Consider the following 17,392-nt stretch of genomic DNA (forward strand, 5'->3'; position numbering starts at 1 on the left):
ATGGCCTCAAGCAAGCACCAAGACAATGGTACAAGAAGTTTGACTTGTTTATGGTGAGTCAAGGCTATAAAAGGACTGCAGCAGACCGGTGTGTTTATATTCAAAAATTTTCAGGTGGAAACTTCATTGCACTTTTGCTATATGTGGATGACATGTTGATCGTTGGACAAGATGCAATGAAGATTAGTCAGCTGAAGAAAGAATTGTCTAAGTCCTTTTATATGAAAGACTTAGGACCAGCTCAACAAATTTTGGGAACGCAAATAATTCAAGACAGGAAGAATAGAAGGTTATGGCTATCTCAAGAGAAGTATGTTGAACGGGTGATAAAGAGATTTAACATGGATAAAGCCAAACAGATCAGCATTCCACTTGCAAATCATTTCAAGTTGAGCAAGAGATTGTGCCCCTCATCCAAAGAAGAGATAGAGGAGATGGCTTCAGTACCATATTCTTCAGCGATAGAAAGTCTGATGTATGCAATGGTGTGTACTAGACCAGACATTGCTCACGCAGTAGGTGTTGTGAGCAGATTTCTTTCAAATCCTGAAAAGAAATACTGGGAAGCAGTCAAATGGATTCTCAAGTATCTTAAAGGTACATCGAAGCTGTGCTTGTGCTACGGGGGAGGTGATCCAATCCTAGAAGGCTATACAGATGCAGATATGGCTGGAGACCCTGATAATAGAAAGTCTACATCAGGTTATCTCTACCCTTTTGCGAGGGGAGCTGTGTCATGGCAGTCAAGATTGCAGAAGTGTGTTGCTTTATCCACTACTGAAGCAGAGTACATTACTGCAGCGGAAGCGGGTAAGGAAATGTTATGGTTAAAGCGTTTTCTCATGGAATTGGGCATCAAGCAAGAAGACTACAAGATACATTGTGATAACCAAAGTGCCATGGATTTGAGCAAAAACTTAATGTATCATTCCCATACAAAGTACATTGACATCCGCTATCATTGGATACGCGAAGTAATAGATCAACAGTTGCTGAAATTGATGAAGATCCACACAAAAGAGAATCCAGCAGACATGTTAACAAAAGTTGTTGCTCAAGAGAAGCTGAAGCTGTGTAGAGACATAGCTGGAATGGATGGCAAATGACCATCAGTTTTTAAATGCGGCTGGAGGGGGAGAATTGTGAAGTCCAGCCGCACCACCATTGCACTGACAGTGTGAAGATTGCTCAACCACCATTGTTTACAATGGTTGCTGCAATTAATATCGAAAATGGTTTGCTCAACAATTGTGGGCACCTGTCAGAAGAAGTTGAAAATGGAGGATATGCACCAAATTTGTAAGCCTATAAATAAGCTCCATCCCGTTGCATGCAAGCCAAGCTAAGAGAGCAAGCTCAATATCATCCCAAGTGAGGAGTATTGAGAGTAAACTCCGAGAGAGAGTGTTTAAGTTCCAGAGAGAGCTTGAGAGAAAAGTGAGCAATTCCAAAGAGAATTTGATAGTGTAGAGAGAGGATCCACGTGAGAATCCTCCATGAGAGAAGTTTTATTTTTTGTATTCTATTTCCAAGAGAGTAATAGAATTTTTTTTATTTTTCTTCTCATATTTCTTCTCTAAAGTGGTCAGAGAACCACAACATAACACACCTTCTCAAGATGATTCCTTTTAGATTCAGCAGACGATCATTTGTCCAGTCTGATTGACTGTTAGGCCCACGACGATGATGAAGAATACATTGACAGGCATAAAAAGAATGTGCTTGCAGAAGATTCTTCTTGCTTGGTGTTGAGCTTTGGGAACTTAATTGTTCTTCCATTGAAGCTGAAGCTGATGTGATATAGTGAACTAGATTAAGTAGAAATTCAGTACTAGGCAAAGAAATACCATAACTTTATCACCAACCAATGAATCTTGGTTATTGTCTTTTTGGTAGAGGAAAAAAAAAAAAAACAGAAGAGGAACAGAGGGGGCAAAGAGTGAAGGAAAAAAAGAAAACGAAAATGGAATTATGCAAAAAGAGCAAACGCTCGGTCTCATTCATTCTCAGTATTCTACTTAAACTCTACTTTCTTCTCCATCAAGGGTCCCAAGTTCATATGTCAAATAAAAAAATAAAATAAAAGAGGGTCCTAAGTTCCAAACTTCTATAATCCATATCCAATAATGAAGACACAACGTGCCTACTTTCCGTTTCAGCTAAAAAAAAAAGGTGCCTACTTTCCGTTACAACGTTAACGGGGAGGGAATTTTTAATTGCAAAGTCATTTCTACTCAAAAATAAATAAATAAATAAAATCTATATCACGGTATTACTGGTTAGAAACTGCCATTTACTTCGCAATCGGGTCGTAAACCTTTCAACCGGTTTTACTTTTGGTTTATTTCTTCTTCTTAAAGTCCCTTTCTTTTCAAAAAGTGTGTCTTGAATACTTATATATATAAATATATATATATATATATATATATATTTATATATGTAGGTGATTAAATTTATTCAGTAATTATCTTTAACAGTAATTGCTATTTTCCTTTTATCTTTGTGATTAATACCCTAACCAAAGTTAGCTACATGGACGCGGCTAAGTGGTGAGAGAATGTTCTCTAGCAATATTATTTAATTATTAATCATCGTGGCACACTCTAATAGAATTGACCACTATTGATAATTTTTAGTTTTAGAGCTAAAAAAATTATCCTCCTTCCCCAATTTAACATTTGTCCAAAAAAATATGTGTGAATATATATATATATATATATATATATTACTTAATGATGGGATAAAAAGGTCTAAATGACAATGAGCGCTTAAAATCTTTGTGACAAACCAGTAACCCATGCATTTTTCCTCGCTACAACACAACTTTTGTAAATGAATATTCATAAGATTATAAAAAATTATAAATTTAAAAAAATTATTTATTTATTGATAAACAAATAATTTATTAATTCAAAACGAATCTTATACTATTTTTGAGAAAATATTTTATTAATTATCTAATATATATTAAAAAGGAAAAGATCAATCATGCTTTATAAAATCTATAATCGTAATATTGATCACAACTCAATTAACAAATAAAGAAAAAAATCAATAGAAAATTTCACCATACAAAGAAGCTCACTAATGAAAAGAATAAAAGTATTATATAAATTTTTCTTATTATATATATATATATATAAATATTTATATATATCATTTTTTGTACAAGTTTAATTAATTATTAATTTATATATTCAATAGGTTATAAAAGATTTAAAAAAAAAAATTATCTTATGCATTTAGTGAATCATTCAATACACCAATACGAATTAGGATAAAACATTTTTATTTATTTGACGAGATTATTCATTTATTAAGATTTTACAGGTTTTACTGTAATCTCTTGCTCAAGAAACTGTGAGTGTGATCTCTCTACCAAGAGAATAAGCATATTTACAATCAACTTTTTTGATCTTAGGCAAAAGAAATTCTTGAGAGTGGAGAACTCTTGAAGAAAAAGCTTCCTATAATATCATATTCTACCTTACATCAATAAGGTTATAACATTTTAAAATTGCAATGGGCTAACAAGCTCATCCTCCATTAGTATTTATTCAGGCATCATTAGCTAAAATTCATGAGATGCCCTAAAATAATTAATCACGTATAAGAAGCATGAAAATTGGGCTTTGCTATCTGTCCTAGCATTTTCTTTATTTAGAATATGCTTAATGTGAAGCAGAATCAAGGTTCTAATAAGTTAAGATGTTCAATTAAGGTACAAGTAATGCGCAGACCTCATGAAGTGTAACAAGGAAACAACCAAAATCTCATGTTGTAAAAAGCTTTATATGGGGATCCATATAGAATTGCTGGTTAGAAAACAGTTATCTAATTATTCAATCGGCAAGGAATTATGTTGTACATGACGACGATCCATGCATAATCGGATAACAATTCATTCATGGACTGAACAAACAAGGCCAAAGGAAACGCAATGCTATAGAAGTATTGTACAATATGCAGTACAAGCATATAAAGAACACCATAGAGGAAGACTACATAAGCTCTCAATGATACATCACTGTAAGAAAACAAGCAAGAAAATCATGATAATTAACTACATACATTAAATTAAGATTCAAAACCAGCTTGCTTTTCCGTCAAATGCACACACCTTTCTTAAGCAGTTCTCGATGTCTTCGAAGCAAAATGCTGGACTACCCTAGAAGCAACCCGCCGATGGTAATCTCTACGCGGTTCCGCTATTCTTTGAAGATGTACTATTTGAGACACATCACCAAAACCGCCATCTTGATCCTCTTCCATCTTCTTCAGAATCATAGCTAGAATGGAAGTGAGTTCGGTGCAGTGTTTAGTCTGGAGATGAGCAAACATTTGGTGATTGAACAAATGAGCATATCTCCATGTCTGCCTTCTCTGCTTCTCATCATCTGAACCTTCAAAATTCTGTAAAATGGTGTTTATCATCTCCAACCCAGTCCGAGTCGTTGGCAGTTTCAACACTGCAGAGAGTTCATCCGGGTTTGCTTCAAGCTTATCAGCAACTCTTCTAAACAGATTGTAACTATGCAGTCCAACGAGTGAAAGATGTTGCTCGAATGCAAATCTAGCCAACCTTTTTACATTTCCTCTCAACTCATTGAAATGGTAAACAAACCTCGTCAGTGTATTCTGGTACGGCGACGGGTTGGTGAATCTTATTCGAACAGTTTCAAGGTTTTCTTCAACGGGGTTCAGTCCCCGAATCTCAAGACGATGTTTGTTGAAATCCCAATACCGATTCTTGATGTTCCCCCAAGATTTGAGAAAGTTGCTGGCGGGTTTGGTAGCAAGCCGAAGCAAACATGCACAAACATAAGCTCCAACACAACAGGTTACAGAATCAGTCAAAGGCCATAGAATCTCTGCTGCTCCATCCGGATTATTAGGATTGGTTTTAAAAGGTAATGCGGTGAATTCTTCATCATCTGGGGTTGTGTTTGCGAGAATTTCGGGGAAAACATATTTCCCCTCGGGAATATAATACAGATTCCAAGCAGAAACCATTATAGCTCCGATGGTTCTCTGAGTTACTGTTCCTTGCAAAGATGCCAAACCTTCTTTGACAATAGGTGCTAACTATGTTGGATCATTATATCTTCTCAAAACAATTCCTTTCAAATTCAGCAGCCGATCATCGGTCCAGTCAGACCCATTTACAGGCCCAAACCCTAAAACCACATCTCGAAGATCAGCAAACCAAGTTGAGATTTGGGCATTTGATTGTTCTTCCATGGCAAAGCTAACGGATAATCTGGATTTACATTCAGTACAGAAAAAAAAAAAAAAACAAAACAAAACAAAAAAACAAAAAAACAAACGAACAAAACAAAACAAAACAATGGGAAAATAGACGAACCATATATATATACAACAAAATCAGTAAACAATATAAAATAGAAAATGAAGGAAAACAGAGAGGGCATGTAACGGCCCAGTCCACCAGCATCAAGATATTGTCCGCTTTGGGGTATTTCAGGCCGTAGCCCCCCTCACGGTTTTGTTTTTGCCAGTCCACTGGCAAAAGGCCTTTTGAAGGGAAAGCTATCCACACGCTTATAAGCCATGCTTCGTTCCCCTTTCTAACCGATGTGGGATGTTACAATCCTCCCCCCTTGGGGCCCAGCGTCCTCGCTAGCACACCGATCCGGGTCCGGCTCTGATACCATCTGTAACGGCCCAGTTCACCCGCATCAAGATATTGTCCGCTTTGAGGTATTCCAGGCCGTAGCCCCCCTCATGGTTTTGTTTCTGCCAGTCCCACTGGCAAAAGGCCTCTTGAAGGGAAAGGTATCCACATGCTTATAAGTCATGCTTCGTTCCCCTTTCCAACCGATGTGGGATGTTACAGGATAGACCTTTGTGCAAGCTTTGGCTATGGCGGCAGGGTGACGAGGACTCTGGCAAGAGAGAGAGAGAGAGAGAGAGCGCGCACCTATGCTAATGAGAAGTGGAATTTTACACAGTGGTCATTAGTTGGCTATTGACGAAGACTTGGGAGATAAATTGGTAAAGCAAAGGAATTAAAAAATTAAATGAAAAATAAAAAATAAAAAGTCACCATGCTGGTTCTACTGCTTAAAAGCTTTTTATTTCGTCTTCCACTAATAGGGATGTCAATTTGCCCCGCCCATCCCCGAAACCGCGGTGCACCGCCCCTAACAGGGCGGTTTTTCCCCGCAAAAACGGGGTGACGGGGCGGGCTTGGGCTTACTCTCTTAGACCCGAAGCGGGGATGGGCCGGGACCGGGTATTAAAGACCCCGGCCCGAACCCGGCCCGTATAGATTACCTTTTTTTTTTTAATATTTTTTTTAATATTTTGAAAATTAAAATTAAACTTATTCGATTGGTTATGGGCTGAAATTAATGGTATGAAAAATTAAATTTTATATTTTTTGTGTTTAATAATTTTTATATTTATTGTTAACTAATTAATCTCATTTTTGTTAGCTTCATCTTCTTCACCGTATGTTGGAGTTTGTTTTTCTACTATGAGTGATATAGAAATTGATAAGGAGGTAAATTGAATTTATTTATCACAAAAAATGTTTATATTAAATTGTTTAAAATTTTTTGATATTATTTAATATTTTTGTCTATTTTTGTAGCAATCAACTCTTACGGAACATTCTTTCATGGAGACTTAAGGAAATGAGAAGTAAAACTTTATTATGTGTGCATGTGTATTTTTATAAATTTTATGTTTATGTATTTGGATTATATTATATTGTATTTTTTGAGAATGTATGTTATTAAAATTATAAATTTGAACTTTGATATCTTTTATTGTATTTTTATTATATTTTTGGTCATTTTATTTATATTTTGCTTATAGAAGAATTTTTTTTAATATAAATTTATCAAAAAAAATTATATTAATTATATGAAAAAAAACAAATGGGGAAACCGTCCCCGCACCGCCACCGATTGGGGAATCCCCGTCCCCGCCCCGCTTGTAAAAAAACGGGGAAAATTGCGGGGATGGGATGAAAAATCCCATACGGGGATGGGGACGGGATTTTAAAAACCGGCCCCGCCCCGCCCCGTTGACATCCCTATCCACTAAGGGTCTCCGAATGATATGAACAGACAGTAGTCACTTTCTGTTACAATGTTGTCTGCTTTACTAATTTCGTATGTTTGGCACTTTAAATAAATAAACAGGCCTTTAATGACTTTTTAAAATAAAATGTTTCCTTTCCATAAAAAATAAAGAATAATTTTTTTAAATATATAAAAAAAAGGCTTATTTTTTTAAATAAAAAGTGAAATTTATAAATTCCATCGATAATACTTTTTATTTATATTTTTAATTTTTTATTTATAAATATTTATTGCTTTATTTTTATTTTTATTTATATTTTTTTTGAAATATTATAATAATAATATGAAAATTTGTAATGCATTAAATTAAAATAATATAGTATCAACATAAAATGTAAATTTGATTCTCTACGTTTATATATTAATGAATCAACATAAATAACACATCCAAAACTTTTTTTGGAAAGTTAACTCATTAAAAAATAATAATAATAATCTATTGAGAAGCTCTTGTGTCCCAAAAATGAGGCATCCAATAAGAACTTATGTCCATGGTATTTGATCAATAGGAGTAATAAAAATGATTTGATGCCACCGTTACATGTTCAACGATAAAGCATGTAAATTTAATAAAACTTATGCTTTATAAACATTGGAAATATGAAGATTCCAAACTCTATTATTAGCTGAACCGTACGGATTGATTGATATAAGTGGTCCATTGGGCCACTCATTTTTATGTTAGCTTTTTTTTTTTTTTTTTTGAATTGTCCGGGTGTGGGCCAAACGTGTGCCACGAAAGTTAAAGACCCAGATGAAAGTGTGCAGAGCACAATGACGGAAAGTCTTCACAGAATGGGCGGCAAATATACCACTGTACCAAAAAGGGTATCGCACTTTAAATTCTAATTTAATAACATCGAAAATACTATCACCTGAGCAGAATCCAAAAAAACAACGTTGACATGTCACATAAGAAATACTTGTACTTAAAATCCAGTGCCAATTACAACCACCAAAAAAAAAAAAAAAAAATTATTACATTGCACATTATGCGGCATGATGATAACAAGATGTAACATAATAATTCTTCATATGCAACAATTCTTCCATTAAAATACTCTAATAGAAGAAGGGACCATATATATAATACATAGAACTTTAAAACAATGTAAATTGAAATCATAAAATGGCTCATTCTCGGAAAAATTTTCTGGTAAATCATGGGCCTGAAAGGCCATGGAATAACTTAATATAAGACATGTAAAAATTTAAAACATAAAAGCACTAAGACGACGACTCTCTTATTACTCCACAGAGGTATTAAAATAATAACACTGCTAGCATATAAGAACACCTAATACCACACAGGCTCTCAATGATAGGCATGTGTATGCAAAGACAATAAGCAACAAAGCCATCATAAACTTATATACACAAACATTAATTAAGATTCAGAAATAGCTTTCTTCTTCCCTCAAACGCAATCACCCTTCTTAGCCAGTTCTCTTAGCAAATTTCTGGATTACCTCCGAAGCAATCTTTTGAAAACGATCTTGGTTATATTCCAGCGTACCTCGAATCTGTTCTATTTGAGACACATCACCATCACCACCTTGGTCGTCACCTATCTCCTTCAGAATCATAGCTAAAATGGAAGTCAGGACCCTGCACTTTTTAGTCTGAAGATGAGCAAACATTTGGTGATCGAACAAACGAGCATACCTCCATGTCTGTCTTCTCTGCTTTTCATCATTTGAACCTTCAAAATTCTGGAAAATTGTGTATATCATCTCCAACCCATAATGATCGTCTGTACAATACAAAGCTACAATAAGATCATCTTGGTTTGCTTCAAGCTTATCAGCAACTCTTCTAAACAGATGGTAACCATGCAATCCAGTGAGTGAAAGATGTTGCTCGAATGCAAATCTAGCCAACCCTTTCACATTTCCTCTCAACTCATTGAAATGGTAAACAAACCTCGATAATGTCTCCTTAAACGGGGACCAGTAGGAGAATACCATTCGAACAGCTTCAAGATTTCCTTCAACGGGGTTCAGTCCCCGAATCACAAAACGACGTTTGTTGAAATCCCAATACCGATTCTTGATGTTCCCCCAAGATTTGAGAAAGTTGCTGGGGGGTTTGGTAGCAAGCCGAAGCAAACAATCACAAACATAAGCTCCAACACAACAGGTTGCAGAATCATCCAAAGGCCATAGAATCTCTGCTGCTCCATCTGGATTATTAGGATTGGTTGTAATAGGACTTTGGTCAAATGCAGTGAATTCTTCATCATCTGGGGTTGTGTTTGTGGGAATTTCCGGGAAAACATATTTCCCCTCGGGAATATAATACAGATTCCATGCAGAAACCATTATAGCTCCGATGGTTCTACGAGTTACTGTTCCTTGCAAGGAGGCCAAACCTTCTTTGACAATAGGTGCTAACTGTGTTGGACTATCATATCTTCTCAAAACGATTCCTTTCAAATTCAGCAGCCGATCATCGGTCCAATCAGACCTACTTTCAGGTTCAAGACTAAATCTTGGCAAACCAGCAAACCTAGGATGTACATACCACAATAATTCATCAGGGATTTCAAATATGTCTTCTTTTTTTTGCTTTTTATTTGGATGAACAATTTCAAATGAGTCATCTTGTTGAGAAGCAGAGCTTTGGGCATTTGATTGTTCTTCCATGGCAAGCAAAGCTAACTGATAGTAGTATATCCTGGACAATGGAAAAAAAAAAAAAATATATATATATATATATACACACATATATGTATAACAAAATCATCAGTAAGCAACCCAAAAAATACAATAAAAAACAGAGAGAGCAGACCTTTCTGCAAGCTTTGGCTATGGCAGTGAAGTGAGACCGGAGCTGATTGAGAAGTGAAACTTTACAGAATGGTTCAATATGGATATAGAATTCTATTTTTATAAATAACAATCAAATGTTTGGATTGACGAATACTTGGAGATAAAAATTGGGTAAAGTTAAGGGACTAAATAGAAAGAAAAAAAATAAATCTTTACTCAAACAGAGAGGACAATTACACTGGTTCCACTGTTAAAAAAGCTTTTTTATTTCCTTCTCCATTAAGGATCCGAATGATATGAACAGACAGCGGTCAGTTTCTGTCAAATATAGTACGTTTAGCTTTACAGTTTGAGAAGCTACGCTTTACCCCTTTTTTTTTTTTTTTTTTTGGGGGGGGGGGGGGGGGGGGGGTTTAGAAGCTTTTCTGGAAATCTGAAGCTCTTTTATAAAAGAGAAAATGCTTGGTGCTAAATTAGTTTAATTGCTCCATTGCCATTTGAAAAAAAAATAAATAAAAAATAAAAAATAAAAAACCACAGGAGAGCAGAGGAGAAAGCAAAGAAACCATTATTACATGGCACTTTTACGTAGTAGGTTGATTAAAAAATGGAACACAACAATTCGTTTAAATATGCATTTCTTCAAACCCACAGCAGCAAAACTGAGAAAAAATAGTAATAATAATAAAAAATATATACACAGGTAATTGAAATTGTAAAATACATGTTTGCCCCCAATGTTATTTGATTAGTCCCAGTCATGACTGTCAAAATGTGTATCATATTGTATGACATTTTATTTAAAAAATGATACTATGGTAAGATACACCCACGCTCATAATTTTATGTAATGTATTAGATATATATTATTCATAAAGATGAGAAACAGAGTAATTATATGTCCTTAGTGTTCCAAAAAAATCTATTATAAAGATGAAAAGCAGAGTAAAGAAAAAAAAAAAAATTTGTCAGTGCAGATGTGATAGTATAGTTGTAGGACTATTAAAAGAAAGGGTATTGTTATGTCATTAATTTTTTTTTTTTTGTTTTTTTTTTGGGAAAACTAATTGTAATGTCAGCATGGCGATCAATTTTAACACCGTTATCAGGAATTAAATTAATTTATAACAATGAAACTTCAGTCTAATTGGTAGAAATCAAAAATTCATAACTGAAATCATATAACTCTAAAATTTCAAGATACCCAAATATAATTTATCCTAAAAAAGACGTTTATAATAAATTATAATTGTGATTGAGGAAGAAAAAGGACAAGTAGAGAGGAAAACTACGGAGTTTAAATAATTGTCTTTAATTGTTATTTTAGAAACTAGAAATATGGTTCTCATAAGCTCGGCACAGTGGTTGTATCATTTAAAGTATACCTCTAAATTCAAGTTCAATCCTTAATGTAGGTGAAAAATCTCCCTCCTCTAATGTGTTCGACTCCTATTGTACAACACAAATACAAAGACCTCAAGCATTGTTTCTTTTCCCAGACTTTTTTCTTTTCTTTTCATTTTTCCTTGGCAAAGTTGAAGCATCTCATGCATGTGCAACACAAATACAAGGACCTGAAGCATTGTTTCCTTTCCTGACTTTATTCTTTTCTTTTCTTTTCATTTTTTCCTTGGCAAAGTTGAAGCATCTTCTTTCTTCTCTGCAAATTAATCTCTCTCTTTTTTTCTTTTTTTTTTCCCTTTGGTTGTATGCATACCAGAAGTATCGGTCGGTACATTTTTTATGTATTACAATGAAATTTCCAATACAGTGAAATTTTCGATACATCTAACAATTTGTACTCAAATGCCATTGAGATGATACATATGGAACTCTCGATAACATTGACCACAAGTGATAACCCTCACTGTTGGATTCAAATAGAGTTGGAGATAAAAAAATCCCTCCTGATCCCCCAATTTAACATGTTCAAGAAAAATTATTATTTAATTATATATAAGATCGGAACAATTCAAATGACAATGAGCTCCCAAAACCTTTTGCGGTAAACAAGTCATGCATTTTTCCCAGTCAAGAAATTGTTCTCTCGGCCAGGAGAATAAGCATTTACAACCAACAAAGTTGATCCTAGGCAACAACAAATTTCTTGAGGGTGGCCTCCTGGTAGAAAAAACTGTCCTAGAATACCATTTTCTACCTAGCATTAATGCTATACTACTGCAGAATTTCAAGGGGCTTAGCTTAAGCTTACCATCCATGAGCATTTATTCAGACATCCTTAATTCAAATTCATGAGATAGCCCTGGGCTCTCTGGTCTAGGATTTTCTATAATTGAAATCTGCTTAATGCGAAGTTTCGGATCAAGGTTCTAATAAGCTAAGATGCTCAATTAAGGTACATGCAATGCATAGTCCTCAAAAGTATACCAGAAAACAACTAAAATCATGTTCTACATGGTTTTAGAAAGGTATCCATGGAAAAAACTTAATATAAGACAGATTTAAAACATAAAAGCATTAACACAATTCTCTGTTACTCCACAGAGGCATTAAAATAATAAATACTGCTAGCATACAAGAACACCATAGTAAACAAACTCACAATGATAACATCTCTGCATGACAATAGGCAACAAAACAGTGATAAACTATAGATATACACACATAAAATTACGATTCAGAAATAGCTTGTTCCTCCCTCAAATGTCACCACCTTTGACTCTTCGTAAGCAGTTCTTGTCGTCGTCGAAGCAAAACGCTGGGTTATGAGAGAACCAACATCCCAATGATAATATCTCTCCTGTTCCGTTATACGTTGAACCTGTGCTATTTGAGACACATAACCATCGACACATTGGTCCTCACCTATCTCCTTCAGAATCATAGCTAAAACGGAAGTCAGAACCATGCAGTTTTTGGTCTGGAGATGAGGAAACATTTGTGCATCAAACAAATGAGCATACTTCCATGTCTTGTCTTCTCTGGTTTTCATCATCTGAACCTTCAAAATTCTATAAAATGTGATTATCATCTCCAACCCACACCGAGTCATTGGACAATTCAACTCTACAGAAAGATCATCTGGGTTTGCTTCGAGCTTATTATCAGCAACAATTCTAAACAGATAGTAACTATACAGTCCTGGGAGTGAAAGATGTTGCTCGAATGCAAATCTAGCTAACCGTTTTACATTTCCTCTTAACTCATTGAAATGGTAAAGAAACCTCGATAATGTATTCCTGAACAAGGACCATTTGCTGAACGCCATTTGTATACCTTGGTGCAAAATCATTGCCTCTTTTTCTTAAGAGTTTGATGCAATTGCCAAGACCAAACAATCAGGAATACAACATGCAGGTCCTGCAGATACCCAGAAGACTACGAGCCTCAATGGCATGGATTTAGCACATAATCCCGGTAGAATCAGTAAAAAGAAGGTCATCTAGGTCCGTGAAAACCAAGTCAAATATATATATATATATATATATATATATTTTTTTTTTTTTTCATAAAATGAACCACCCATTACCGAATTCGATGCGAATAAGAATTTCAACAATACAAATAGCAACAAGAAGCCAACAAAATGTGCCTTCCTACTTCACTGTTTTTAGGAAAAATTGAGACAGAAAGCAACAGAAGGAAAAAAAAACACAGGTCCAGGTGCATTTCACAAATTTGTTTCTCTTTTCTTTTTTTCTTTTTTTCCTTTTTCTTTTTTTTTTTTTTATTGTTTTGGTTATAGAAGAGCCCAAACAGTTTCGAAAGCCCGTTCTTTTCTAATGGGGTTATTCGGGTCCCTTTTGTAATTAACCATTTACCCTTATGGGTTCCCATATGATTTTTTTTGTTATATAAAGTGTTTTCAAGGGAAGAAAATAAGAAGGAAAAATAAGAGAGAAGAGGGGAAAAAAAAAAAAAAAAAAAAAAAGAACACTTCTTGTTTGTTCTTCGTTAATTCAGTTTTGACTACACACTCTGTATTTACACAAGAAACAAGTCCGTGGACTTACACTAGGCACCACATATCCAAGACAGCTCCAAACATGATGAGCAGTTTACAATCCACTCAATATTCACAGAATCCCCCATTTGATCCCCCTGTATAGTCGTCCCATTTGATCTGGGCCCACCCCTGTTCGAATCTTAAATCCTCATAAATAATATTTCAGATGCCATGTCAAACAAACATGCAAGAAAATTGTCAACAGCAAGATGAAAAAAGGGTCTTCTGAAAGTATTTTTCTTTGGCAACTGAAGCTTGTACTTTACAGAAACCAAACTGACCACTCAGAACTCCGGTAACTTTATGTTAAATAAAATAACCTCAAAAAAAAAAAAAAAAAGCGTTTTGAGCTAGAGAAATGCTTGTACCAACCGTCATATTTTTGAGAGGTGGTTACTTTTAAACCATAATTGTTTCATTGCCATTTGAAAAATAAATAAAAATAAAAAAACAAAAGAGAGCAGAAGAGAAAACCAAGAAACCATTATTACATGGCACTTCTTTATATAGCAGGGTTATCAAAAAATGGAACACAACAATTTGTATATACATTGCTTGATTCATACGACAAAACTGAAAAAAAAAAAAAAATAGTAATAATAATAAATAAAATAATATATATTGAAATTATAAAATGGCGCATTCTCGGACGAGGGAAAAATTTGCTGACGATGAGAAAATTATTATTTAATTAATATAGGATCGCATCGAAACAGTTTAATGATAATGAGTGCCTAAAACCTTTTGTGACAAACTAGTAAGTCATGCATTTTTCCCAATCTTCTGTGCTCAAGAAACTATGATCTCTCGGCCAGGATATTAAGCATCTACAGCAAACAAAGTTGACCTTTGGCCCCAAAAAAAATAAATAAATAAATAAAAATTCTTGAGAGTGTTGGGAGTCCTGGAAGATTAAGCTTCCTATAATACCATTTTCTAACTAGCATTAACGTTATACTGCTGCAGAATTACAAGGGGCTTTGCAAGCTTATCCTCCATGAGCATTTATTCAGATCCTTAATTCAAATTCATGTGATAGCCTTGAAATAATCGGGTAAAGAAGCATGATATGGGGTTTGATTTGGGGTTTTAGCGCTCTCTGTTCTAGGATTTTCTATAATCAAAATCTGCTTAGCACGATGTAATGCACAGTCCTCAAAAGGATTGCAGACAACAACTAAAATCATGTTTTACATAGTTTTAGGTTGGAATCCAATGGATACTAATGTTTTTAAACCAGTTGTGTAATTATTCAAACAACTAAAGAATTATGATGTGCATGCATTTTAAGATCTATGTACGATCAGATGACATTTCAGAGACTCAAGGAAACAAAGTGTCTAGCTTAAAAGGCCATGGAAAAGACTTAATATAAGACACAAATTTATTACATACAAGCATTAAGACAATTCTCTGTTTCTCCATACATGTATTAAAATAATAATACTGCTAGAATACAAGAACACCATAGTAGACAAGCCCTCAACGATAACAGCTCTACGAGAGAATAAGCAACAAAACCATGATAAACTATATATATACACAAAAAAAAACAAAAAATTAAGATTCAGAAACAGCTTGTTCTTCCCTCAAATGCAACAACCCTTCTTAACCAGTTCTCGTCGTCTTCGAAGCAAATTTCTGGATTACCCTAGAAGCAATCTCCTGGTGCAAATTTCTAGTCGATTCGGGTATAGATTGAATCTCTACTATTTGAGACACATCACCAGCACCGCCTTGGTCATCACCAATCTCCTTCAGAATCATAGCTAAAATAGAAGTCAGATCCTTGCAGTTTTTAGTCTGGAGATGACCAAACATTTGTGCATCAAACAATCGAGCGTACCTTCATGTCTGCCTACTCTGGTTTTCATCATTTGAACCTTCAAGCTTCTGTAAAATGGTGTCTATCATCTCCAACCCACGCTGAGTTACTGAACTATTCAACTCTACGGAAAGATCATCTGGGTTGGCTTCGAGCTTATCAGTTACTCTTCTAAACAGTTTGTAACTATGCAATCCAGTGAGTGAAAGATGTTGCTCGAATGCAAATCTAGCCAACCCTTTTGCATTTCCTCTTAACTCATTGAAATGGTAAACAAACCTCGACAATGTATTGTTGAACGAGGACGGGTTGCTGAACTCCATTTGAACAAGTTCAAGGTTTTCTTGAATGGGGTTCAGTCCCTGAATCTCAAAATGACGTTTGTTTAAATCAGAATACCGATTTTTGATGTTAACCCAAGCCCTAAGCAAGTTGCAGGCGGGTTTGGTTGCAAGCCGAAGCAAACATGCACAAACATAAGCTCCCACGGCGCAGGTTACAGAATCATCCACAGGCCATTGAATTTCTGCTCCTCCATTTGGATTATTAGAATTGGTGACACAAGGACTCTGGCTTAATGCAGTGAATTCTACATCATCCGGGGTTGTGTTTATGGGGATTTCTGGGAAAACATATTTCCTATCGGTTACACTATACAGATTCCATGCAGAAACCATGATAGCGCCAATGGTTCTATGAGAAACATTTTCTTGCAACGAGGTCAAACCTTCTTTGACGATAGTGGCTAATTGGGTTGGATTATTATATCTTCTCAAAACGATTCCTTTTAAATTCAGCAGCCGATCATCTGTCCAATCAGACTTACTTTGGGGCTGTGGTACTGTAACACGAACACCGGAAAATATAGAATTTATTTTCTCACGATCATTACTCATAAGGATTTCAACTATGTCTTCCATGGCAAAGCTAACTGATAGTATACTTAGGGTTTTACATTCAATGAAAAAAAACCCAACAGTTGGAAAAGAGACAAACCATATACATATGACGAAATCATCAGTAAGCAACCCAAAAAGAAAGAAAAGAAAAATAAAATAAAATAAAGAACACAGAGGGCAGACCTTTCTGCAAGCTTTGTCTATGGCGGTGAAGAGAGACCGAAGCCGATTGAGAAGTGGAATTCTATTTTACTAATCACGATCAAATAGCTAGATTGAGGAAGCCTTGAAGATAAAATGGGTAAGGTGCAGAGATTAAATAGGAAGAAAAAGAAAAAAAAAAGCTAACTCAGACAGAGAGGACAAACCGCACCGATTCTACTTGTTAAAGCTTTTTATGCCCTTCTCCATTAAGAGTATGAAGGGCATGAACAAACAGTGGTCATTTCCATCAACATTGACGGGAGAGAATAAATCCTATGCTTCGCTTTATTAAAGCTACATTTTATTGTTTTGGTATAGATGCTCTTCTAGTAATCTGAACCTCTTTTTTATAGAAGAGTCCAAACACTTTCAAAAGCTGATTTCGAACCTTAAAAAGTTATAACATTTCAGAAAACATGCCTAACAAGCTACGATAAAACTTGTCAACAGGTAAATAAAGTAAGGTCTTCTGAAGGTATTTTTCTTTGGCAACTGAAGTTTATACCTACAGAAACCTAGCCGACTACTCAGAACCCTGAAACTTTATATCAAATAAAAGAACCTCATAAGAGCCTTTTAGGCTGGAGAAATGCTAGCTCTGACAGTCATATTAC

General features: G+C 35.0%; 3 protein-coding genes across 5 annotated transcripts; all 3 read right to left on the minus strand.

Moving 5' to 3' along the window:
- Positions 1 to 1,637: 1,637 nt before the first annotated feature.
- LOC125419096 (uncharacterized) lies at positions 1,638 to 5,176 on the minus strand. Its single transcript, XM_060813580.1, has 2 exons — positions 4,121 to 5,176; positions 1,638 to 1,790 (listed from the first exon to the last, which is right to left on the minus strand). Exon 1 carries the CDS (start codon positions 5,011 to 5,013, stop codon positions 4,126 to 4,128), a length of 888 nt encoding a protein of 295 aa, XP_060669563.1. The 5' UTR covers positions 5,014 to 5,176; the 3' UTR covers positions 1,638 to 1,790; positions 4,121 to 4,125.
- Positions 5,177 to 8,224: 3,048 nt separating this feature from the next.
- Positions 8,225 to 10,251, minus strand: LOC107429404 (uncharacterized). Of its 2 annotated transcripts, none has more exons than XM_016040083.4 (2): positions 9,903 to 10,251; positions 8,225 to 9,788 (listed from the first exon to the last, which is right to left on the minus strand). In XM_016040083.4, exon 2 carries the CDS (start codon positions 9,755 to 9,757, stop codon positions 8,549 to 8,551), a length of 1,209 nt encoding a protein of 402 aa, XP_015895569.2. In that variant the 5' UTR covers positions 9,758 to 9,788; positions 9,903 to 10,251; the 3' UTR covers positions 8,225 to 8,548. The 2 variants fall into 2 exon arrangements, with proteins under 2 accessions (XP_015895569.2, XP_048318140.1); XM_048462183.2 differs by having other exon boundaries at positions 8,225 to 9,620; positions 9,903 to 10,250.
- A 4,960-nt stretch (positions 10,252 to 15,211) lies between these two features.
- LOC107413349 (uncharacterized) lies at positions 15,212 to 17,371 on the minus strand. Of its 2 annotated transcripts, none has more exons than XM_016021280.4 (2): positions 16,758 to 17,371; positions 15,212 to 16,606 (listed from the first exon to the last, which is right to left on the minus strand). In XM_016021280.4, the coding sequence occupies exon 2, from the start codon at positions 16,593 to 16,595 to the stop codon at positions 15,699 to 15,701; it is 897 nt and encodes a 298-aa protein (XP_015876766.3). In that variant the 5' UTR covers positions 16,596 to 16,606; positions 16,758 to 17,371; the 3' UTR covers positions 15,212 to 15,698. The 2 variants fall into 2 exon arrangements, with proteins under 2 accessions (XP_015876766.3, XP_015876765.3); XM_016021279.4 differs by having other exon boundaries at positions 15,212 to 16,617.
- Positions 17,372 to 17,392: the final 21 nt, after the last annotated feature.

This window comes from Ziziphus jujuba, chromosome 12 (genome assembly GCF_031755915.1).
Source record: "Ziziphus jujuba cultivar Dongzao chromosome 12, ASM3175591v1".
In the NCBI taxonomy this organism is placed as follows: domain Eukaryota; kingdom Viridiplantae; phylum Streptophyta; class Magnoliopsida; order Rosales; family Rhamnaceae; genus Ziziphus; species Ziziphus jujuba.